This window comes from Benincasa hispida, chromosome 2 (assembly GCF_027475165.1).
Source record: "Benincasa hispida cultivar pf3 chromosome 2, pf3_genome.v1.1, whole genome shotgun sequence".
Lineage (NCBI taxonomy): Eukaryota > Viridiplantae > Streptophyta > Magnoliopsida > Cucurbitales > Cucurbitaceae > Benincasa > Benincasa hispida.
The window spans coordinates 61,908,026-61,932,881 of NC_143479.1; the positions used below are offsets into that span (position 1 = coordinate 61,908,026).

Sequence of the window (24,856 nt, forward strand, 5' to 3'; positions counted from 1 at the left end):
CATTTAGTTCAACACATACCCTACAAGGATGGACTAGCTTTATAGAATTAAGCTAGCTTTATAGAACTGTGAATGCATTGTGCCCACTCACATTATGTTATTTATTTCCTTTGTTAATTTAAACCGATCACCTAAGTTAGTATGCTAATTATCTAAGTTATAATTAGTCATATATACATCCATATAAATATGTTTGATTACTTAGATTTCTAAATGTATTTGAAATCAAGACTAAATAAAAGTTTAACCTGATTCATAATATAAAAAGGGCACCGCACAATCGTAATGTCGGAATTACTTATCCTAAGGGCTGAAACTTGGGTGATTCATCGCTGTGTTCCTTTATTATTTAGCCTTTTAATTGCAAAACCACTCCAATACAAACTCATTTAAAGCACTGCAAATTTAATAACAATACAAATATTTATCAACAGAAACAAAAACATATGTTCATATGTAGTGAAGGACCAAATCAACTTTGGAGGTATGAGAAAAGTAAAATAAATATTACACTTTTAAGCCTAAAAACTAAAAATTACAAGAATAACATCAATAAAACCTAGAGTTATGGAAAAGAGAAATAAATGCCACTTTTCACAAAAGCAGTCAGCTTGAACAAGGTGTTTCAAATATAACTGGAATCACAACTACTTTTTACATACACACTCATAGCAAGCTACTCTATAAGAATAGTACGAAGAACATGAACAAAATTATTCTTTGACGACTCAATTGGCTAAGCTAACCTTATCCAGAGTCAATTCCGTGGTGATGAGTTTAAGCAGTACCTGGACTAACTCCCTCACCCTTGCTTCTCTGTCCACCCAAAAGAGAGAAAAATAAATAAATAAATGGATAAAAAAAGGGATAGTAAGATAGAAGTTATTATCATCAGGTAGTGTATCCATGCATACGTTGTTCTTCACTTTAACATTTCCCATTTCAAGGAGAGAAAGAAACAAATAGAACATAGTAACTTAACATTGAATGCAATAGTAACTTTACATTGAATAATTTGCTGCAGATCAAAGCTCAGTTTACAAAGCTTAAGGCGCAATTAAGCGTGATAGTCTTCTGAGGCTTAAGCCTATGTGCACGTTCGAAAAGGCTTTTTAAAACACTGTTTGTGAGAATCAACTCAAACAAATTTCTTTTGTTTATTCAGGCTTCTGCATCCTATGTTCCTCTTTCATTTACTACATCATTATCCACCACTACTTTCTATATTATATGTATATCTTAACTAGAATGTGCAATGTCAAAGCGTTTCTTGCTTTTTTCTTATGCCACTGCATATGATTATTGAAGACTCCGTTCTTTCCATTTCTAATATTGACCGTCTACTGGACAGGCATTTTAATATAATTAACTATCACATTTTCAAGTCCAAAACAAAGATATCAAGTTTAAAGTTTAAAGTTATTGACATTGCCAAACGACTTTTCTCCAGTACTATACTACTATGGACTCTTAATCTTAAACAATATCTAAACTGGATTGTGATTATTGTTTCTTTCAAGATACGGCTATTTTTGTTTACCTTGAGATGACAAGCTCGCAGAAGGAAGGAAATAAAATGAGTAGGTGAGGACGTCGATCATGATTCTCCTTGTTCGAGTCAATATTTAAATGTGAAGGCAAAGGAAGAACTGAGGCAGTGTCGTAATGGATTTTGAGACGGGCTAGTTCTTGAAGGATATAAATAATTTCATCAAGCCTTGCTGTAGGCAATGGACGTTCACCTGCTTGTAATAGTAAAATTCAAAGGGAATAGTGAAGAATAACTCAACATTCACCAAGAACATAAAAAGATAATCATTTTTAGTTACTCCTGAGAAAAGCAAATAAAATTGCGCACCTAAGTAATTCTCATCAATCGGGAACCGGTTCAAGATGGATTGGCATCTCGTCATGAGTAACAAGATTGAAATTTTGCTGACTTCACATCTTGTAGAGCTCCATTTATCATCTCCATTGTCATAGCTGATAACAGGAAAATATTAGTTCTGTAACTTAGGAAACAGGAGAATGCTTTATTCTCCTCCTGAAACATATGACAGAATACCTGCTCAAAGAAAACAACTTATGCAAACAGGTCAAGGAAAATCTGCTACAATGGATGGGCATTAGCTCTACAGTCTCAACAGGCAATGAGCAAGTTCGTGATGCACATCGGTCCAATGTGGAAACTAATCTTTGGATAACCTATGAATTATGATGTTGGAAGTTGATAGAAAATTAGTAAATTATAAAGAAATGAGCAACTGTCAAGGATGCTTTATAAGATGATATTGTAAATAAATTCAGTGTCTAACAAATGACATGAAGGTTCTCGTATCTAGTGAGAAGCTCTTTATTAACTATGAACAATAGAGCACCCAATTCCACATAGTCAAACACTAACCACAAAAATTAAATGAATAATTATATAATATTAAAAAATCTGGTAGAAGAAAACGATGGGCTATTAATTAGTGAATCAAAATGAAATATTAAGAAAAGTGTGCTGGAACCAATATGCTGATGGAAAAGGTCTCAAATTAGAAAGGATAGATGTGGGCAACGAGGTCGATTGGGTATATATTACCAAGGAAATCATCACAGGCATGCATGTAATCCACAATAATGTGTGTATGTGCAGGCATTAGCAGTAAAATTCATGTTAAAGGAAATAACTACAAATTATTTGAATATCCTGTTCTGTTGGAGTCGATATCAATCGTCTATAGCAAGAATCTTGTCAATGCACTTGAAAAGAAAACCAATGAGATTGCACTACTCAAGGCAGCTTGAGAAAATTACATCATAAGGTGCATCAAGTGGAGATTTAAGAATCTTGTCACCCAGAATGTTCAATAGAGTCATCTCGAGACTCTCATTAGCTTTCACTGACACAGATGGGAGTGAACTGGATAGAGCTCGTCCACAATATCCCACAAGGAAAATTTCATAAACATCCGCAACTTCCTTCCATATTCGAGTTCTTGCTGGTTTGCTAGTACATGTCTCTGGTAGAGCATTCATAGTTAAGTTTTGCACGTCATCAGAAAGTATCTGGTTAAAACCTTCAACAGCCAATCTCCAAAGGGCACCATCGGGGTGCTCTCTTCTTGTTGTCATACACCTAAAAGACAAAGTACTCTGTTGTTTATCATTGTAAAGAAATGTATCACAAACTAAAATAAAAAGAACGAAAAAATACCTTTTCACTCGCTAGACTTTTGTTCAAATATCATTGTAAAGAAATGTAGTAATTTAAATTAATTTAAAATAAATTATGAAGTAAAATTGTAAAATTAATTTTAACAATGATGAAAGAATAGTAAATTTTAATTAATTATAATTCACCCTCCATTTGAATTCCATTTTGAAGTTATTAATAAATGACTTTTATGCATGTATAAGACTTTTTAAATGCAACAATTAACATAACATTAGAGAAAATGGTTAGAATCAAATGGATGGTAGGGGGTTTTTCATTATTGTGAATAATTTTTTATCTTCTTGTCTTCCTCTTTGCTCTACTCATTTAGGAAGAATTATGTGATAATATTTTTTTGTCACTTAGGTGAAATTTTTTAAGAACAATACTTATATCAGGAGGCTTTTGAGATGCTTTTAAAATGAAATCAACTGAAAAAGATTATAAATCCCTATCGGAGGGTCTAAGTTGATTCACTTATAAATGTTTAGGTTTAAATTACTACAATTATTAGTTCGAAGTTTTAATTGATACAACCTCCGAAGTTTTGGGGTATAAATTGATTTTTTCCCCTAAATTAAGAAGTAAAACGTCAAACTTGGTTTGAAGCATTTAAGCACTATTTACTTTAAATTTCTGTCCATGAAAAGTAAAATCATTTCCAATAAAGTTGAGTTCGCTCAGACATTTTTCAAATATTTTGACAAAGCATTAGATGATTAATACAAGTCTGGTGACAAGCCATATTCCAGTCCCATGTCCATGTTTCTTCGTTCCTAACATGCGTTACTTCTCATATTCACAGTAAGGGTGGCCATTCAAATGCCAAAACCGAACCGAAAACTCAGTGAAACCCAAAAATGTGGTTCGATCCGGTTTGAAGAAATTTTGAAACTGAATTAATTCGGTTCGGTTCAGTTTCACTTTCGAAAACCGAATTTGAAACCGAACCAAACCGTTTTTAACTAATATATATATATATATATTTATTTATATATTTAAAAAAAGAATAAAACCGAATTTAAAACCGAACCACTTTTAATAACCGAATTTAAAACCAAACCGAACCGAACCATTTTTAATTAAAAAAATATATAACATGGATTTTTTTAAAATGCCAAAACCGAATTTGAAACCAAACCGAACTGCATATTGGTTCGGTTCGGTTCGGTTCGGTTCGATTTCATATTTTAAAAAATTCGGTTCGGCTCAGTTTGACCACCGAACCAAACCATTTCCACCCCTAATTCACAAAATGGACTCACGCCTATCTTCCAGCAAACTTACCTACATGCTACCACACCACATTTTCAGAAAATTGAGTAAAAAAGTGTAAAAATCTGTACCTTCCAAGACTCTGGATAATTTCAGGGCATATAATACATTTTTCAACCATTGGCGCATGAAGGAAAAGCTCAACCAAAGCAGGAACCAGCTTTTCGGCAAACAGAACATTCTGAATGCCAACTGGTGCGGCTGCTGATCCTGGAGAGACAGACTGAGAAGCTTCATGGTTTGAGGTCGCAGAAGCAGTTCTAGAATGCCTTTCATCCCTTAACCTCCCTTGATTGGCTGAAATAAATGCAAATACACAACTTATAAGAGGTCATGGATAAACCTAGGAATTGCACCAAACAAATGTCAATATACCTTGAACAAGATAACTAGTGCTTGTTTGATCAGCATCATTTTCTTGGATTGAGGGAGAACCTGATCTTGGAAGATATTGCAAGAATTCACGCAGCAGAATCAGCCACATGGAAGAGATAGCATCAGTTGGACGTAAAAGTGGTAATATCTCCAGGATTGTTCGTAGCTCAGGGGGTACATGTCCCTGGAGAAAGAGAGTATGTCTCAGCGAATTTTTAAGGAAATCAACAGACTGCTATCATGTTCTTACGTCCTGTAGGAACTTTTCACAAGTATTACAGAAAATTAACCCAGATGGCTACAACTACAAGAGTCACTTCCATGTGAATGGAGGGAGTACAAATTTTGCATCAAAATCAACAACATAATTCTAATCTGGAACACTTTAATTTAGACTCCCACTCATCTGCATATTCTAGCCCCTTCAAGATTTGGAAATTTATTATTTGGATGCTTGAACCGTGAATATGTCATAGTTTCATTCATGATGCTCAATCAAACTCCACTCCATATAATTGGTTTCAATCTCAATCCCATATGTAGAAGTGTTTGTTAGTGTCCAAGTCAGCTTGCATATACCTTGACTGATCACGGGACAACCTGCTTAACTCTACAACATTTGGTAGGTGACCAACACGCATTTCTTTGACACCAAGATATTGTATGACCAGGCGGATTGTCCCGTAAGATTAGTCGAAGACCTGCTTTGGTTGAACAATGATAATGTTATGAGTGTCTGTTGAAAGAAATTTTATTTTGAAGCTAAAGTTCGGAGTCAGACACTTTGATTGGACAAGGATAATGTAATTTCCTTCCTTTTATTTCTAGAATGATTAACTTTAATATTTCAATTCATCCAGGCTAACCTCTAGCTCCAAAACATAGAATCTCATCTTACACAATCTTAATCCTCCTGTCTTAAACTGAATCATCATGTTTCCAAGCAATATCATTAAATTCTTCACTTTAACAATCACGTTGGGGATATATACACTACCCTAAAATTGAAAATGATGGAACATATGAATGAAGAGTAAAAACAAAAATAACTTAACACTACCCTAAACTTACAAATTCAGTTTCAAAGTTCTCGTTAGTTATTATTGCTTGCTTAATGGCCAAATCAACAACTGAGAGCAGTTGTGTGTACATCTGGTTGTCAAACATCATTTGTGCTTGCACGTATAGTTCTCCTGCAAGCAATTTGACAGATATAGACATGTTAACATTAAGCACGGAAAACTATATAGTAGTGCATAGTAGGAGGGGTAAAAAAAGTAATCGTGGAAGGTAGTTAGTGCATAGGAGTGAGGAATATGAAAGGAGAGTTGTAATTGGTCAGTGGAGATCATGAGGTGGCAAGGGAATGCTGTAGGGGAAGTCGAGTATATCAGCAGGCAGGGAGTCTGTTATTTTTTCAACTTTTTGCTTAGTAGAATCTTCTCATAGAGAGAAGGGGAGTCAGGAGTGTATTGCCGTAAGGTAAGTTTTCTATTCAATAATACCTATATTGTAAGGAAGTTCCTTACACAATGGTTTAGGAATTATTTCAAACATTTTTGTCAATAGGAGATATATATGTGAAATATGGTTTTAGATATTCATCAAAAGTAAATCATTACCAAGACCATGCAAAATTTCCTGCTTCACTTTGCTAGCAGCAGTACCACTGTAGTGTGGTGACTTTTGAAGAACAAGCTCATACACATTAAGTACTGAAACAAGGTAAGTCATTGGCAAGTTTCCCTGTTCCACAAGTTAAAGAGAAAAGATGCAGGTCATATATTATCATTTATCTGGAGAGTCGATATGAATTTTGTTCAGTATAAGCTAACAGAAACCTGCATATGAAAGAAACTTTCTCTGATCAATGTTGATTACCTTAGGAGAATGGGAAACAACTGTTGTTTGTAGACAATTTATTGCTGCAAGCGCCACCTCTTTACTACCATTTAGAATGCTATTCTTCACAAAAAGAAGCAAAGATTCCCATCCTGCAGAATGAGAAGCAGGAAACGTTCAATAAACCACCATCAAAAAGCAACTAAAGATGTGTTAAAACGATATGACAGATATACAAACAAGTAAATAAGAAAATTTATGAAATCAAGCAAAAACATTCACCATTGACCTACCAGACCAAAAGTTTGTTAAGCTTCTGAGGAATGGAAAAAAAGACCGTAAAATACGTGCTATTCCAGAAAGCACCAGGACCAGCGTTTCGTCCCACTGTTTTTGAGCAGTATTACGACTGCAAATGCATGTAGTATGAGAAGATAATATACAATAGTTTCATCGTTTTTAAAAGTCAGGGAAGTAACATAATAGAACATAAGTGATTATATTTTGGCAAAGATCAAGATTAATACAGACGAGTGATGTATAAGCATATGAACCGCCTTTCCACCGTGAGTTCCCAGTTCTTTCCCTTGCCATTCATCTTTGGATGAGGTTGCAGCCTTAACAAGAAGTTCAAAGGCCATCAGCAGAAAGATCAGAGAAAGGTAAAAGATTAATCATGTTATCACATAAAAGTTACCATGTGGGAAGCATGGTCTAAGATGGGAAAAACGTAATCCCAAATACATGTCCCCCAAATTCTTCCTGAAAGCTTTTGACCGTGACTTCCAAGACTCTGGAAGAGTGTCCTAATAGCCGAATTTCGAACCTGGAGGCAAACAAATGTGCCGACATTGAACATATAATTCCTAGGAATCATAGATAATTCTACATATAACCCATCAAGATTGACAAAATGAAGGGCACGGGGGCATATAGTTCCATATTATTCTACCTCTGGCCTATCATCAGCTCCAAGCTTATGAAGCAGTGAGAAAACGGAAAACAGTAACTTGTTACTATCAATCATGTTTGTGAATGGAGAGGTATCAGTGTGACTGGACACCTCAACTATCTGTTCTTCACACCTTTCATCATTAAATTGTTTTGGGGCAAAAGCCACGTCTGTTTTTCAGGTCATTTTAGTAACAGAAAAGGGTTAGCACTTCAAACAGCTAATGATAGAAGCTAGAAACCATTTATGTATTTACCAGGGAGGCTACTTGCTTCCTTCTCGCCCACATGATCATGTAAAAGCCTCTTCACAATAAAATCGGTTATAGTCCACAAAAGCCCTATTGCTGTTAAGCTTATATTTAACTCTGTTTTTTGAGCACTGTATGCTCCCGTCACATCAACACATCTGCAATATCCAAATTGATATCAAAGTAAGATTGTCTCTGACTATACAAAGAAATGTATAATCATGACATTAGCAGCTCAAGTTTTGGCTTTTGTTTTTATGCATGTGCAGATCAGCTAGAGGAGATAGCTCCTGCGTCAAATTGGGTCCTTGTGGGCAAACACCAGCAAGTGATTCCAGTTAAGACAAACGGATTTCAGATTTGTTTTACTTCTGAAGGAACAAGGATGCTAAATATTCTACATTCCGGAAAAATAGGAGGCAAAGGCTAATAAAGCATCTTGATGCAAGAAAATAATTACTGTACCAGGGCAGAAGATCATCATGAATAAGAGCATAAATACATATCAAAATTAAGAACTAAGCACAATTCTTCGAAGAAAAGTCTTAATTGTGAAAATTATAGCTGGGTGAACACATGTGAAGAGTGTAGACATAACATGGTCCATAGAGAAGAGAACAGAGTGAAATAAGGAAACTATTTAAATGAATAAGAATTCCGAGTAGAAATCCTCTTACACGTGGAGGCACTCCTGTGGTATGCTGGAAAGTCCATCATTCAAAATCACACGTAGACTCTAAAAGGAAACACAAATTATAATATTCAGCTGTCATGAAATACACAGGATTACTACTATTCAGCTGTCATAAAAAAACTTCAAACATGCAACTTTCCAGAAATAAAATTAAGCAATTGGAAGATAACTACAGTCTGTAAAAGCAGATGGGCATGGATTACACCTTTCAATGCACCAGATGGACATAAACATGGATTTGGTATAGAAACATTAATAGCAGATGGATGCAAATGATAGTAATGCATCAAACGCAAATACAGTTGCCTAAAGTAAAATTAATGAATGCAGAAAACAAAATCATCATCAAATTCTTAACAATGAGGAATCTTCTGAGTGAGCACTTTTTGAGTCTTCAAGGATTTCCTTGGCAGTCATCTGTTAGTTTAAGCGTATTTCCTTCCCTTTCCAAGTTTTTTTTTTTTAAATAATTAAAAAAAAATACAAAATTTCCATGGATAGAATGAAAAGATAATAGTGCTCAAAGGAGAAACTCGAACAAAGAATTATAATTTATTTCTTAGGTAGTTTAGGTGTTGGCCCAAATTTAAGCAGCGTTGTTATCCATAACTTCCATGAAAATTGAGATTTAATATTCGTAATAGAAAATATTGCTCGCTGGGGTGGTAGAACCAAGCACTAGAATCTTCTCCAACCCTGTAGTGCTTATTACGGAAAACAATGAACCTTAACATTTTTGTGGATCATTGCGCATTGTACTCAGAACCATTCCTAATAAATATCCAATGCCCGCGTGAAGAAAGTGTGGATGAGTTGCATGAAGCAACAACCTTCTCCAAGATCAACTTGAACTCAAGGTATGATCAATTACTCATATTGTACACACGAAAGATATCCACAACTGAACAGAAAGGCCATTTTTTATGTATTTGTATACTTCATTGATGTAAATGAAATAACAAAAGAAAAGCCAAAGGAATTACATTAAAACTATACAAAAGATTTCTATAATGAACTGAATAGTAGAATTAGGAAGCGGCAGATTGATCTGTAAAATATTGAAGATGTGTTCTTAATAGTTATCAAATGTTAAATCATTTCCTAACCTGAAAACCAAGAGCAACAAGGTCTTTCTCAGAAGCATCTGCAACAGACCTTTAAAATACCAGAAGTTAGAGAGGATCAGCCAAACATGATAGCACGATGCTTAGGTAGTTGAAATTAAAATAATCAGTGATACTAACCTTAACAGCTCAAGAATATTTGGCCAGCTGTAGTGTAATTTTTCTCCATGTCTCTGAGTTTTTCAAATAAAATATTATGAACTTAGGCGGACATCAATACATGAAAGAGAGAGAAGTCATAAAACTACAGTTAGTAGCATAAGTTACCTCTAAAACATGCAGAAGAATCTTTAAAGATCCTGAGCAGACATCAATGCTTTGAGAAGAAGAATATAAAGATTGCAGAGGAGATATAACAGAACACTCCAGTGACCTCAGCTTTTCAACCTTGTCTTCGATCTAAAACAGACACTCAAATGGACCCAAATCAAAGTTAGCTTTCTCTCACTTTCAATACGATACAGAAAAGACCAGGGCGAGAATTCTGACCACCTTCAAAGAGGTATGATGATTAGGTGAGGTGAAATCTAGAAACGGCTCTGAACCTAACACTGAGCAGATCGACTGGTCCAAAGCATCAAGTGCTATATTGCGTACATGCTGATTGGAGTTATTGGCAAGCTGCAAATACATTCTAGGGAAGTGTTAAAATGGAACTAATGCAAAAATGGGAATCAAAGCAAGCATGATGTTGTTACCTCAACAAAATGGCCAACGATTTGATCCCATAGTGGTTCAACCCCTATTATAAAACATACAATAGATTCACATTCACTATGTGAAAATCAGAACATTATAAGAGTTCGCAATGAATTTCGGGAGAAATATTTTATATATATATAGAGGGAGAGAGAGAGATTAGAAAAAGGCACTATTTAGTTGCTCCCTCTAAAATGCACTTTAATGTATGTTTGTGTCCGTGATCACTTTTGACTAAGTAGCCAAACACCATAAAAAAAATTAGGAAAGTATGCACTTTTTAGCCTTCTTCTAAGGCTAAAGGCTTAGTTTGGGATTAAAAGGCTAAAGATTTTAGTTTGGGATGCTTGTGTTAATTAAAATAATTGCTAACAATTGTTCTTTTAGCAAAAGTAGTTGTAATATGAAGTAAATTAATGTTTGATACCTTCCAATTTTAAACATGGAAAAAACAGATGCTGTTTGGCAAATCACTAAATTTATGTGATTTAGTTATAATTACCAAATTAATGATATTATTTCAGATATTTTTATATTTGATAATTGTTTAAAATGTTATGTGATTTAAATTACAAATTATTTTGTTGGCCAAAATTAGCATAGCTCAATTGGCATAGTACTTATATTATCAACCACAAAGTTAGAGAATCAATTCCCCTACCCCACATATTATAAAATGAAAAATGTACACTGTAAATAAATTAATGGAAAAAGCAGAGAAAACCAATTGTTACAAAAACAAAATTGAATCAATCAAATTTTTGTTCTAGTTTTTTTTGAGACGGAGACAAAATTTTGAAATTTTGTTCTAGTTTAAATACAAAAAAATACATATATATAAAGATGAAATAGGAGGGAAAGAGATGCAAAAAGCACAATATATAAAAGATACAAATGGAACTTTTTAAATTTGGTTACAGGAGGTGGTAGATTCTAAGGAAAGTTGATTTCAAAGGCAGCTAGGAATTTTGCACCTAGAGAAAATTGAAAAGTAATTTCATATAAATTAATAAATAGTCAGTTCTACCAAACACTCTAAACCGTTAAAATGGGTTATGAATAGAGAATATAGAAATGCATGTGAAAACTGTCACATAACATGTGAATACATAACCAATTAACCACACACAAAAGAAATAATTTCTTACAACTTCAATGATCACGTAAACATAAAGTACAATGCGTTCATGTAAATTGGAGGAAACTATTGTAATCATTGTACAACTCAAATTTAAAGAAAGAACGGAATCAATATTTTTAAGGATGTGATATGAGATTCACAATATAACATGGCATTATAAAGACGCAGCTCCTATTTTAAACATGTTTCAATATGAGTTTAGCACACAAACTAACATAACTGAGGCAGTCAACAAACTTGCACTAAATAAACATAAAATTGAAAGTGGACAAATATGTTTAAAAATAATAATAAATAAATAGAAAACCTACTGTGAAGATTATTGACAAGGATACATATCATCCTTTCCACCGAAAAATTGATGCTACCAATTTTCTGGCTTGAAGCTAATCCAAAACCACTTGAACCACTGGTTAGATACTGATGAGAAAGCTGACATAATGCTGAAAGAAGGGAATTCACTGCAGATATGTGCATCAGAGCTGAGCTCTCAAATAGCTTCAAAAAGAAGGACAAATGTTAATTAGGAGCACACAATAAAATGGGTATTCAGTGGGCTGCTTTGGAAACAATTCCCTCAGATGCATTCTTTTTCAAGAAATGCTTTGGTTCATTGTTTCTTCCTGTTTCACGAAACTTAAGAACAGCGGCACAACTTTATGTTTACTAAGAACTTACCTGAGAATTTAAAGAAGAAAGAATGTGAAAGTCACTGTATTGTCCAGATGATTCCCTTGTAAGCTTTGGGACAGTAGTTGATACCTCCTATACGCATAAAAGGCAACAAATGGGCTAAAAGCAACAAATGAATCAATACAAACTACTGAACTGGTATGTCACTGGATGAATGAACAGGTGATCAAGAAAAACAGAGAGCCGGCATATGGAGACAGAGCCGCCTAGTTTAATTCAAAAGACTAAATGGTTCTAAAGAGCAATGACATTCCAATAAAATTTGTATGGGTCTTCCACTTGAATTATTGGTGTATATGTGGTTTTGCATATATTTTGGTACAAATGATTAGTTGATCAAATTAGTCATCATAACTGCCTAAGGAACACGATGACAATGGTGTATTATTAGAATTGTCTAATGACCAGACCCATAAGCCGCAAAAGGACTCTTGATTGCGTACATGAGGAACACAATGAACAAGCATCCTGCCTCTCTAAAATTAGTTGGTATTTAACAACAATAATAATAAATAAATAAATCATTGAAATAATATAAAGACACTCATGCTAAGAAATATAATGAAAACACAAAGCATAAAATTTAAGAATACAATAAAAATTATGTAGGCAACATAAAGTGATCTATACCAAATAAGAATTTTATTAATGATCAAAAGTTGTCAATATAAGAAGACAATCACTATATTCATAAAGAATTGGAATGCAAACTAATCCTATTCCTAATTAATCAAAGAAACTAATCCTAATCCTACTAAACCAAGGAAACTAATCCTAATTCTAATCCATCATGGAAACTGATCCAAATCCTAATCAATTAAGGATTTGATCATAATACCCTAATCCTACTACATCATAAAGGCAATTTACATAAGACATAGATCCCAAATAAAACAAATTGCAAAATGCTTGGAATGGGAATACCAAGATGAAACTTAGGCGAGTTAAACCAAAACGATCAACCCAAGGAAGAGACTTATCATAAAAGATCCTTTCATTCCTTCCAAACCAAAAAAAATGGATAGGAGAGATTTTAACCAAATTAGCTTGCATTTTTAATCAAATTTATTTCCTCAGACAAGTATAATACCTAAATTAGTTGGCATTGAAGCACCACAATCTGTCTCCATAGAATAAAGGGCTTGAGAATGTTGAAAGAATTCTTGTGCATTGAGGGGGATACAAAGCAAAAAGGGGGCCTTCTAGCACAAAGCAATTATTTCATAACCATACATAGCAAGGGAGGAACCTTAAACAAAGTCATCCTTTCTAAGCTAAGGATCGAAAGGAATCGGCACATTTTTCAGAATTCTACTCTTTCACCTTATGCTAGATGTTGATTTGGCTCAATTAAACTTCTTCATCGTACTCCCTACCCAAGAAGTTCGCAAGAATTTCAATTCAAGATATTTATTGAAGAAAGATTGCTTTTATTGAGCCTTGATAATCTTAGAAGTTAATGTTTCTCTACTACAGTTATGTTTTTACTGTTTTCTTTTTGGCATTTTCCTTCATACTCCTTTTAGAGTCTAGTATGTTTGAGCACTAATCTCTTTCCATTCTCTCAATGAAAAGTGTTGTTTCCTAGTAAAAAAAGGATATTGTTATGCAGCCTATAAACCAATCCTGTTCAAATACATCAACCCTCATTTCATTTCATAGGGGAAAAAGAGGATACTCAATCATACATCAAAAAGAATACCTGTGTCATGGCATGTGGCGAGTGAATTGCTCGATCTAGAGCCGCAAGAGTATCCAAGACCTAAAATTAACACTTATTATCATAATCTTTATCTAATTACAAGAAGTGAAAAAAGTGAACGTACCAACACCCAAGATGGACCCAACACATTGTGCAATCGGTGAGCAATATTGAAGAGAGTCCTCAAGGCCTGAATTGCAAAACTATGAGAACCAACTAAATTATAACTATCAGATAACACTTAGAGACTCAGTATGGGAGGCATAATTTAATTACAACTGAAAATAAATATGAAAAAAGGTAATCTATGAGAGCAAATGAATGTGGAAAGTCGACATAAACCTGCACATTCTTGGGTGTAAGGACGACAGTATCCCTTTGATCAGTGAAGGGCTCCAATCGTTTTGAATTAGGAGACTGTAGGATGCTGCAAAAATATTGGTTTTAGCAGGATAACACTTTCAAATGACAACAGTTTTGTCGTTAAAATCAAAGATCATGGATTCTCAAGGGTGTGCATCAGTCCATCTGTACGTACCCGTATGCAGGAACATACATATAATAAAGAGCCACCTTAGTTTCAAAGTACAAAATGATTGTAAAAATAATGCTCGACAATTCAGACTGAGAAACCTCAAATGTCAAATTATGTAAAAATACCTATATTTAATAGCCATTGGCTATTAAGGGCCCGTTTGATAACATTCCTGTTTCTCGTTTCATGTTTATTATTTCTTAAGAACTAGAAACGGAAATATGTTTGACAACTATTTCTATTTCTTGTTTCTTGAAAAAAAGAAACAGAAACAACCAAGTCTCGTTTCTCGTTTCTTGAATTTTTTTCCAATACCTGTCCTCTTATTTTATAGTTTAAATATAATTTAATTATGTAAAATCAAAAATATAAAACATGTATTAAAATAAAAAAAATAATTATTAAATATTTACATTATTAAATACAAATAGGTTCCAATACAAAATTAACAAGAATAATACAACTATTGTTTTTATCTTTCAAATGTTACTCAAATTTGATATGCAATATTATTTTTCACTTAATTAATTCGTCTTAAATTATTTCAACTCAAACTTAATTATTCTTATGTAAATATCGTGGTTATAAAATATTTAAGTGAAGCTAAATGAATGTCTTAATGAACAAAACTTATATATCATAAATTCAAATCAGTTTCGAATGTATTAAAAATAAAAAAATTTAAAATTTAAAATAATAAACATGTGTATTGCAAATTTCAAAATTAAAAAATATTTAAATATAAAAATCTAAATATTGAAAATTTTAAAATCTAAAATTAAATTAACATATAAATATAGAAAATTAATAAGGAAAATAAAGAAATATAAAAGAAATCTAGGAAATTAATATAGAAAAGAAAGAAATAAAAATAAACTGCATTAATTGGAATTTAAATGCACAACCATGGAGCCAAAGGACAACTGGGTGCACCTAGCGACCAACAGGCAGATATGCCATCTCAACCGCTGAGGATGAGGAGTTGGTGACCCCTTTACCTTGGAAGAAATTAGGCAGGTGGTCTTTGGGTGTGACAGAAGTAAGTCCTCGGGTCTAGATGGTTTTTCTATGACCTTTTTCCAAGATAAATGGGATTTGCTTAAGGCGGAGTTGGAAGGTGTGTTCAAAAGTTTTACCAAAGAGTCATCCTGAATAAGACTATGGTGGAAACCTTTGTGTGTCTGATCCCTAAAAAGGAGAATGCTAATAGGGTTAAGGAGTTTAGGCCCATTAGTCTTATCGCTCGTGTCTACAAGATCCTGGCTTAGGTTCTTGCAAATCATTTGAGAAAAGTGCTCCCCTCGACTATTGCAGGAACTCCAGGTGCTTTTGTGGCTGATAAACAGATTCTTAATCGAGTCCTCATTGCCAATGAAGTTATTGAATCCGGATTCGGCACCTGATGGCCCCGGCATTCCCCTGCGACCTGGCTATGTCGTCCTTACGTGCCTTGAATGCTTCTAGAAGTAAAAGTTGTCTCCACAAACCAACACTGGTCCTTCCAGCATGTTTTGTCCGCACTCGCATGCATCCTAGGAAATATCCTAGGAGGTCACCAAACATAGGATTGCTCCAAGTAAGCACGCTTAACTTTGGAGTTTCTATGATTGAGCCACCGAAAAGGAAGATGCACCTTGTTGGTATAGGAAGTAAGTTTTAATTCTTTTAAACCTTTCTTAACCATACTGTCATGCCCTCAGGATCTCTCTCATTCGGATGTGATATCGGTTCTTTCATGTACTCCTCCTGAACTCAGATCATTACAGCTAAGAAGGATCCACGCTAACGGATCCTTTCTGTTGTATTCTCTGTCAGAAGGTAGAGGAAAACCTAGATCAACTTTTCTGGGACGGTCAATTTACGAGGTTTGTATGGACTTGCTATTTGTAGGAGTTTGATGTCCAGTTAGCAAGCCAAAGAGATATTGGATCGACGGTCGAGGAGTTCATCCTCCATCCGCCTTTCAGAGAGAAAGATCGTTTGTTGTGGTTTGGGGGGTGTGTGCTATGTTGTGGAATGTTTGGGGAGAAATGAACAAAGGGGTGTTTAGAGGTCTTGAGAAGGACCCAAGTGAGATTTGGTCCTTACTAAGGTTTCATGTGTCGCTTTAGGCTTCAGCTTTGAAGCTTTTTTGTAATTATTCTTCAGGTAACATTATGCTTAGTTGGAAACTCTTTCTTTGGGGGTGGCTTCTAGGAGCTTATGTTTTTGTATGTCCTTGTATTCTTTCAATTTTTTTCTCAATGAAAGTTGATCTTCTTATCAAAAAAGAAAAAAAAAATTGAGTAGATTTGATTTTTGTTTCATATTTGGAACGGAATTATATAAATAGAAACGGAACAAGGAGAAGCTACTTTTTATAGTTTCTCAAATTTAGACCCATTTTTGGAAATGTTTCTCAAAGTTTAGAAATAAGAAATGGAAACAGTTATCAAATAAGTCAGTTTCCTAAAAAAATGAGAAACAGAAACAGGAAACAGGAAACGGGAACATTATCAAACGTCCTAAGTGTTTACATAATCTTTTGGGAAGACCAAGATGATACATTATACACATGCTCGTCATATTGGTAAGGTTTAATTGAAGCAATTTAATAAATTTAAGGGTATGCTCAAGTTGAAAAATCGAGAGGCATAGTCTAATACCTAACTCCTATAGTTCAATAGTAATTTTTTCATTCTCCCTTCTTCAGTTATTAATTACTATTATTATTATTATTATTATTATTATTATGCATTTCACATTCCCGTCACTGCCCTAACCATTATCTTAATTTCTTAAGATTATAATCATGCATCCCTCCCTATTATAATCCCAACCTCAAATTCGACCTTGATCTAAACCCTAAACTTGATTTCATTCTTTCTTTCTTTTTTTTTTTTTAAAAAAATATAAGAACTGAGGAGCATATTAGAAAAGGCCAAGACAAGGTTACAAAAGAACAACCAAGGGGCCGTGGTAGGAGAAAACCCGACCCAGCAGCCTAACAAAAGGGACATATCAAATATAAGCTAATGATAAAGAAAACTATTAGAACAAATTAAAAGGGAAACATCTTACTTTAAACTTCAATCTTGATCTCAACCATGTCTATTGTTATTAGGAACAGAGATGTTTTCAATTTCAAAATATGAAATATATGCTAATTATGATGGGAGTAGGGGAGAACTGAGAAAGAAAATTAAAATCGATACATAGGTTTATATAGAACTAAATACCTCTTTTTTTCCACTTCACTCGGAAAATTAATAGTAAACTTGCAAAGGGAGGCCAGAAATGAATTTAATGGTTCAACAGCATGAAGAACTCCGCAGGCCTGTGATTCACATGATATAAGTAGGGTGCATAAAACATATTCATCTTTAAACAGAAAGTTCTACTTTTCAGGAAGATGCAATATATATCCACTTCAATTTGGAGAGTAACTTCTTCCATAATTGCACTTTTGAACTTCCTACCAATTTGTTCTCTGCTTTCCTCCTGTGAATAATTGATAGATTAAGAGGGAAAATCCTATTTAAAGCTAAATCCCATAAATTTTCATCACAGAATTTTTCATGATCCAGGTATAGTGTTTAAAAAGCACATCATATTTATACTCTAAAGGGCTGTTTGGGGAGATGACTTGAGATATGATGTATGGAATTTATATTTCTGTGGAATTCATATGTTTGTATTTGGGATGCAGATTTATTTAGTCTGAGTTCATATGTCTGCGTTTGGGGTGTAAAGTTAAGTTCATGTGTCTGGGGTATCTGGTACAGGTTTTTTAACTCTAAATAATATGTTTTTGTGATTACTATTTTTGTTTTGAAACTTTTTTATTCAAAAATTCTACCCATCTTTGTTTGAATAAAATATGGATTACAATTTTTTTCTTTTTATTTTTTCAAAGTTTTTCTTTCTTTCTTTCTTTCTTTCTTTCATGTTATTGCTCGATATTCTCTGTCATGATTTTTTTTTTTTTTTTTTATTGAATCCTCCCCTTCATCTTAGGGGCCAATGAAATGCCACCATATTTCTTCAACGATCCCACTTTCAATTCCTCCAAATTTGGAGGACCATCAGAGAACAAATCTCTATTTTTCACTAATTCTTGCCAGAAAATGTTCCGGTAAAAAAATCTCCATTTTATGGGTTCTTTTTTTGTTATTTGTTACGTACTTTTCAATTGCATACATACTTTTCCAAATATTCTTGACATTCATTTGACATATGAACTCAACCAAATAAAAATATATTTTACAAATGTCTACATATAAATATTACACTTAATGTACATAAAATACTATTATTTATATAATCAACCCTACAACATACTTTAATAGTAATCGGTTCTAGAATAGTCAGGGGTGGTTGTCGAAGTTGATTATCAAAGATGATTTTCGCTGAAGTTTGTATTTGGAGCCCGAAGTTGGTCATATAAAGGTGGTATTGGAGTTGGTTGTCGGAGTTTGTTGCTGGAGGTGGTTTTCGAAGCCCAAAGTTGGTCAATGAAGTTGGCGGCACGAAGATGGTTGTCGAAGTTGATCATCAAAGATGGTTTTCGTTGGATTTGTAGTCGAAGGTGGTTGTTGGAGGCCAAAATTGGTCGTATGGAGGTAGTATTGGAGTTGGTCAACGGAGTTTGTCGTCAGAAGTGGATGTCAGAGCCCAGAGTTGGTTGTCAGAGTTGCTCGTGCGAAAGTGATCGTTGAAGTTTATCATCGAAGGTAATTTTTGCTTAAGTTTGTAGTCGGAGGTGGTTATGGGAGCCTAGAGTTGGTTGCACAATGGTGGTTGTTGGCATTGGTCATCGGAGTTTGCTGTCGGAGGTGGTTTTTGGAGCTCGGAATTGGTTGTCGAAGTTGGTCATGCGAAGGTGGTATCAGAGTTGGTCGCCAAAGTTGTCATCGAAGGTAGTTGCCGAAGTTGATTCCCAGAGTGCGGCAGCAGTAGTCACTGGGTGGAGCCATTAAAAACATTAGAAGAGCAGAGAGTTGAGGTGAGTTGGGGTAAGTTGGTAAAATATACCAACTCATCTCCGCCAACATTTAAAGTTGGTGGGCCAAACATTAAGTTGGTATATTTTACCAACTCAACTCAACTCATGTTCGTTAGCCAAACCCCTTCTAAGAAGTACGAACACGGACACGCGACATGACATGGACAACAACACTCCAATTTCTAGGAATGTGGGACACAACACGTTGGGGCCACATCATATTTGTTATTTTTTAAATAATATTAAAAGATAAAACCCAAAATACTTCAATTTTATTTTTTACAAACTATTAAAAATAATTATAAGAAATTGTGAATGAAAACTAACTACAAATATGTCGTTTATTAAGTTGCTTAAAAAAAGTTCAATTTAGTTTGAAATGTTAATGGTGCATGAAACCAATAAATTATTGCCCACTAAAACTAAATAAGACAAAAGCCCAACAACCTATAAAAACTCACATTAAAAGTCCCAACAAACACTAAAATAGAAAAACCCTAGTATCAGAAAAACCCTAATATCTTATTTTCCCTTGTGCAGCCACATTAAAACAAAAAAGAACCCTAACATCTCATTCTCCATTCAGCCATCGTTCTTATCTTCCCCCTCCCCCTCCCTCGATTTTGTTCTCCCCTCTCCCCCTATTCTACTCTCTCCCCAATTTCGTTCAATCTCCATCCCTTCACCGTTGATCTGCCGCTGCAAGCCGTCATCGTCCTAATAATTGCAGACGTCAATCGGAGCTCTCCAACATCCGATGGCCCAAAAGTGGACTTGGGCTTACTTCAACCAACTAAAAAATCAAAAATCAAAACGTGTCCTTCAGCATTCCTTGGCATGTCCAATTGATTAAAAAAAAAAAAAAGGAAACGAAATTGCTTGTCAGAAACGCGTCATTGTCGGACATTTGTCCGTGCTTCCTAGTTTATACTAATGCTGATTGGGAAAGAAGTACAATGGATAGAATATCTATGTTTAGCTATTGTTCCTTTGTTCCTTTGTAGGTGGTAATTTAGTAAGTAGGTGAAGCAAAACACAAAATGTTGTGGTTAGAAGCAATGGAGAAGTAGAATTTCAGGCTTTAGCCCATGGTATCTGTGAAGGAATATGTATAAAAAGGCTACATGAAAAGTTGAAAGTTTTTCAAAAAACACCTATACAAGTTGACTGCAACAAGGACATCATCTTTTTATCCCAATCTAGTTCAATGTGATAGGACAAAACATATCAAGATCGACAAGAACTTCATAAAGGAAATTGATACTTTTGTGATAAATATTCCCCACTTCCCAATAACATAAAAAATTGTTGATATGTTGACTAAACTACAAAAATACAATTTGATAGAATGATTAACAATAGGGATGTTCATCATTCGATGTCAATTTTAGGCTAAAACTATCGCCGACCACTGACACATCGGTTTCGATTAATAGTAGGGTTGTTCATCATTCGATGTCAATTTTAGGCTAAAACTATCACCGACCACCGACACGTCGGTTTCTGACGATTTTCAAGAGGTTGGTAACACCAACCGACCATCCACCCAGTTAGCCTATCGGTTATGGTTGATTTTAAGAAGAAGAAGAAGAAAAGAACAACGGCAGACGGTGCAATAGCACGACAATGGTGGTGACGGTAGTCGGTGGAAGGAGACAAGAAAAGAGAGAGAGATGATAAGAGAAGCGGGGACAAGAAAAGAGAAACGGTGAGAGAAGATGGAAAATAAAGGAAATGAGGGAAAAGAAGAGAGAGACAGTGAGAGAAGATGGAAAAGAAGAGAGAAAGGAGGGAAAAGAAGAGAGAGAATGAATATGGATAGTTCTCGTGTGAGAGGAATGAGGTTGACAAAAATATTGCTATTTTGCGCAAATATCAATTTAAACCCCCTAGGGTTGTATCAATTTAAATCCTAAACTAATAATTGTATCAATTTAAATCCTGAACTTTAAGGGTTGTATTAATTTAAACTCCAAACTAATAACTGTATCAATGCAAACTCTGAACTTTCTAAGTGTATTAATTTAAATCCATTATGTTTTATTTGGATACACTTATGAAAGTTCAGGGTTTAAATTGATATACTTAGAAAGTTCAAGGTTTAAATTGATACAATTATTAGTTTGAGCTTTAAATTCATATAATGCCTAAAGTTCAAGGTTTAAACTGAGCAATTATTAGTTTAGGACTTAAATTGATACAACCCTCAAAGTTCAGGGGTATAAATTGATATTTTCTAAAAGTAAAAGTGGTTTTGCGGAAACCATTCGTGGCTCCAAGAAACATCTTTGGTTTTGAGAAAACCATGGGCGAAAACAGTTTTCTCCAAAACCATTTGAAATTATTGATTATATGCACAGATTTCAAATTAAAAATATATATATTTAAAAAAATATATATCTCTCTTTCATTCAGTAGGTTGGTCAGTTTCCTCCAACTTTTTATTCCGACCAACTCCTCCTTTAAACCAATTAACCAATGCTACACAATCTAGTTTTTTTTTAAATAAAAACGATGCTACACAATCTAGTTCAATGTATCGAAGTCGAACAAGCACTTCATAGAGGAAATTGATATTGGTGTGATAAGTATATGATAAGTATTCCCTACTTCCCAACTACATAGCAAACTGTTGTAGTTTCGACTAAAGGACTACCAAAAATATAATTTGATAGAATGATTGACAAGCTAACAATGAAATATATATTTAAACCAACTTGAAGGGGATTGTTGTTTGTAAATATATTAATTAAATATATTTATACATTAATGATTTTACTCGTATTATTCTTTCAAGCTAAAAAGAAAGATATCTAAACCAACTTGAAAAGGAGTGTTGCTATTTTAATTTTTAAAAAAATAAAAGTACTCGTGAAAGGAGAAATAGCAAAAGAAAAGGAAAAAATAGACATACGATACTGAATTACAATGAAAAGAAATGAAGGGGAGTGTTGGTTGTAAATATATTAATTAGGGGACAATCATTAATGATTATTATCCTTTCATTTTTTGTATCGAGCCTTTCTCCTATATAAGAAGGCTTTGTGTCTTACTATTTTATTCATTAGAATATAATTTTTTTAGTTCCATCAAAATTGATATAAAAAGAACAGACAAATTAAAATTCAATTGAGGGGACCTTAATAATTGAAGAGGGCTTATGTCTTCTTTGCTGCTCGATAGGAATTCTCTATACGCTTCTAAAAGTATCCACAACCTCTTTTAAGGGACTTGATGACCTTTCATTTACTTCATTATTCCCAACGACTTATTCACAAACTGAACATTCAAGGTTCCTCATTTTTTAACCTGTCCTTTAATGAATCCTTTTCTTCCCCCATTTAATATCTCATCAAGAGAAAAACAATCCTTGTCAGAAATCCCTTAAAGTCCCTCTTTCAAGGACTTGATGGCCTTTGCTTTTAAAGTTTTTTCATTGGTTAAGGAGCTTGATTTTTTTATAAAATAACTTACATTTAGAAAAATGAAAGAATACAAAGCCATCCAAAAAAACAAGTCCTCAAAAGGAAGCCCTACTACAAGAAAGGGATCCAATGTGCAAAATAGAACTTATAGAATAATTAGAAAAGCTCTTCAAAATCGAAGCCCAAAGAGAAACATAAAATCTAACGAGGGACTAAACATGCGAAGGATCCCTCACCAAACCTCTAAGCATTCTACTATTTCATTCATTAGGGAGTTGAATTAGTCTCTGTAGGTAATGCTTTACTTCCTGATTATGCATTCTTTGTCTAACTTCAACGACTCTTGGGCATCAAGGATTTACTTCTAGGTTTATTGTGTCTGTTTCTCCTTGAGGTGTTTGGTTCTTCATTGTTTTATTTCATTTAATGTATCTTTGGGAATTCCTTTCTTTTTGGTTTGGTTGCTAGTTCTTTTCACTCCTTATGGGAGTTTCTTCCTTTAACTTTTTCTTTCTTTTCATATTTGATGAAAACTTTGCACTTGTTAAAGAAATAACATCACTAAGAGTTGTCGTATAAAACCATAAAAATAAACAGGCATCATTTTCTAGCCATTCTAATGAGTTTGGTTGCATTGAATTTTATGTACGTTCCACTCACAGTGCATCACAGTGTTAGGAAGAAAAGTTATTACTAAATGGAGGTATGTTAGCTAAGTAATGTTTGATTACGTGAATCCACTCAATTTAACTCAAATCATTTGATCATTTAAGTTCCTTCATAAAAAGAAATGTCAACAATAGTTCTTGACACTTTAAAAGAAAGCTAAGCAACGGTTTTCTCACAACAAAATCCTCAGGGAAAACACCGTCGCGATAAGATAACAGTAAGCATATTCAGTCACCTGCGTGAAAGCTTGATATCCTTTCAAGATCTCCAAGACAATAGCCTCTCCCTGTGATCTTTCATCAGAAGCATAATTCAAGTCCTGCACCAATTACGAACATGCTATACAGAGGGAGAGAAAGAATTAACGTACCTAGTAAGAATAAGGGACAATGCATCAAGTATTGTCAGCCACAAAGAATCAACCATCGAAATGCAGACACTTGCTATTCTTCCATTACACTTTCCTGATGGATCATAATCGGACCTGGGGGATTCAAGCTATAACATCAAAAGAACACAAGATATGATTAGCCTATCTCATATTGCATCTCAATAAAATGAATGATCGTAAAGTATATCAGAACGGTAAAATGAAAACCAAGATACCTCCCCAAGGTCAACTGCTTCATCGGTTAAAGTAGCCACAGTAAATACAACACCCAATAGGCCCTCAACGGCCAGGGTTATTGCATGCGCCTCACTGGCAACTAAAACAGTGGCATTTGAAGCATCACCATCGAGACTCCACTCAATCCCTGTAGGAAATGTGTCTTCATTTCTTGAGTTTTTTTTTTTTTTTCGAGGGGGGAGATAAAGAAACATTTCATTGATAACTGAAATAAGTAGAAACCCCAAAACACCTATAGGTGATTACAAAAGAGATTGCCAATTGGTAATTAAGAAGGATAAACTATAATTATTAAAAGAGTGCTTAATTTTGCACCAAGAGAAAGCAGTAAAAAGAACTGATTCCAAAAATCTATCAAAAGAGGAAGAAGTCAAAAAAAAAAGTGACCATTTCTCTCGTCCCATAAAAGCCAGAAGAAGGCACGCAACAGAGCCAGCCAAATCATCTCTTTAGTACCACCAAAAAGATGACCCATCACCAAAGTAGCAAGAAGATCAAAAATAGAATTAGGACATGACATAGAATATCCAAAAGCCTCCATAATAATAGTCCAAAATCTAGATGCAAAAAGACAATGTATAAATAGGATGGTTGGATATTCAGAATGATTATGGACATATGAGACACATGGAAGGCGAAAGAGACATATAAGGCATTCGACATTGA

At 34.2% G+C, this 24,856-nt stretch overlaps 1 protein-coding gene across 3 annotated transcripts in view; it reads right to left on the bottom strand.

Annotated features, from left to right (window-relative positions):
• Nucleotides 1-404: 404 nt before the first annotated feature.
• The window catches only part of LOC120071257 (ARM repeat superfamily protein), a 59,828-nt gene continuing 35,376 nt past the window's right edge, over nt 405-24,856 (bottom strand). For 2 of the 3 annotated variants that reach the window (XM_039023416.2, XM_090310897.1), the window contains 30 exons: nt 24,169-24,317; nt 23,933-24,060; nt 23,798-23,855; nt 17,703-17,800; nt 14,292-14,376; nt 14,074-14,139; nt 13,950-14,009; nt 12,233-12,319; nt 11,866-12,052; nt 10,413-10,456; nt 10,207-10,335; nt 9,982-10,113; nt 9,835-9,887; nt 9,697-9,745; nt 8,574-8,632; nt 7,903-8,054; nt 7,647-7,816; nt 7,392-7,520; nt 7,226-7,311; nt 6,988-7,103; nt 6,734-6,846; nt 6,475-6,598; nt 5,924-6,045; nt 4,853-5,036; nt 4,549-4,774; nt 2,803-3,124; nt 2,066-2,205; nt 1,859-1,983; nt 1,541-1,742; nt 405-816 (listed from right to left, as the gene is read on the bottom strand). In XM_039023416.2, the coding sequence (XP_038879344.1) occupies nt 729-816; nt 1,541-1,742; nt 1,859-1,983; nt 2,066-2,205; nt 2,803-3,124; nt 4,549-4,774; nt 4,853-5,036; nt 5,924-6,045; nt 6,475-6,598; nt 6,734-6,846; nt 6,988-7,103; nt 7,226-7,311; nt 7,392-7,520; nt 7,647-7,816; nt 7,903-8,054; nt 8,574-8,632; nt 9,697-9,745; nt 9,835-9,887; nt 9,982-10,113; nt 10,207-10,335; nt 10,413-10,456; nt 11,866-12,052; nt 12,233-12,319; nt 13,950-14,009; nt 14,074-14,139; nt 14,292-14,376; nt 17,703-17,800; nt 23,798-23,855; nt 23,933-24,060; nt 24,169-24,317 (3,683 nt within the window). In that variant the 3' untranslated portion in view covers nt 405-728. The remainder of the gene's footprint in view (nt 817-1,540; nt 1,743-1,858; nt 1,984-2,065; nt 2,206-2,802; nt 3,125-4,548; nt 4,775-4,852; nt 5,037-5,923; nt 6,046-6,474; nt 6,599-6,733; nt 6,847-6,987; nt 7,104-7,225; nt 7,312-7,391; nt 7,521-7,646; nt 7,817-7,902; nt 8,055-8,573; nt 8,633-9,696; nt 9,746-9,834; nt 9,888-9,981; nt 10,114-10,206; nt 10,336-10,412; nt 10,457-11,865; nt 12,053-12,232; nt 12,320-13,949; nt 14,010-14,073; nt 14,140-14,291; nt 14,377-17,702; nt 17,801-23,797; nt 23,856-23,932; nt 24,061-24,168; nt 24,318-24,856) is intronic. The other variant, XR_016527770.1, reaches the window with a different exon arrangement.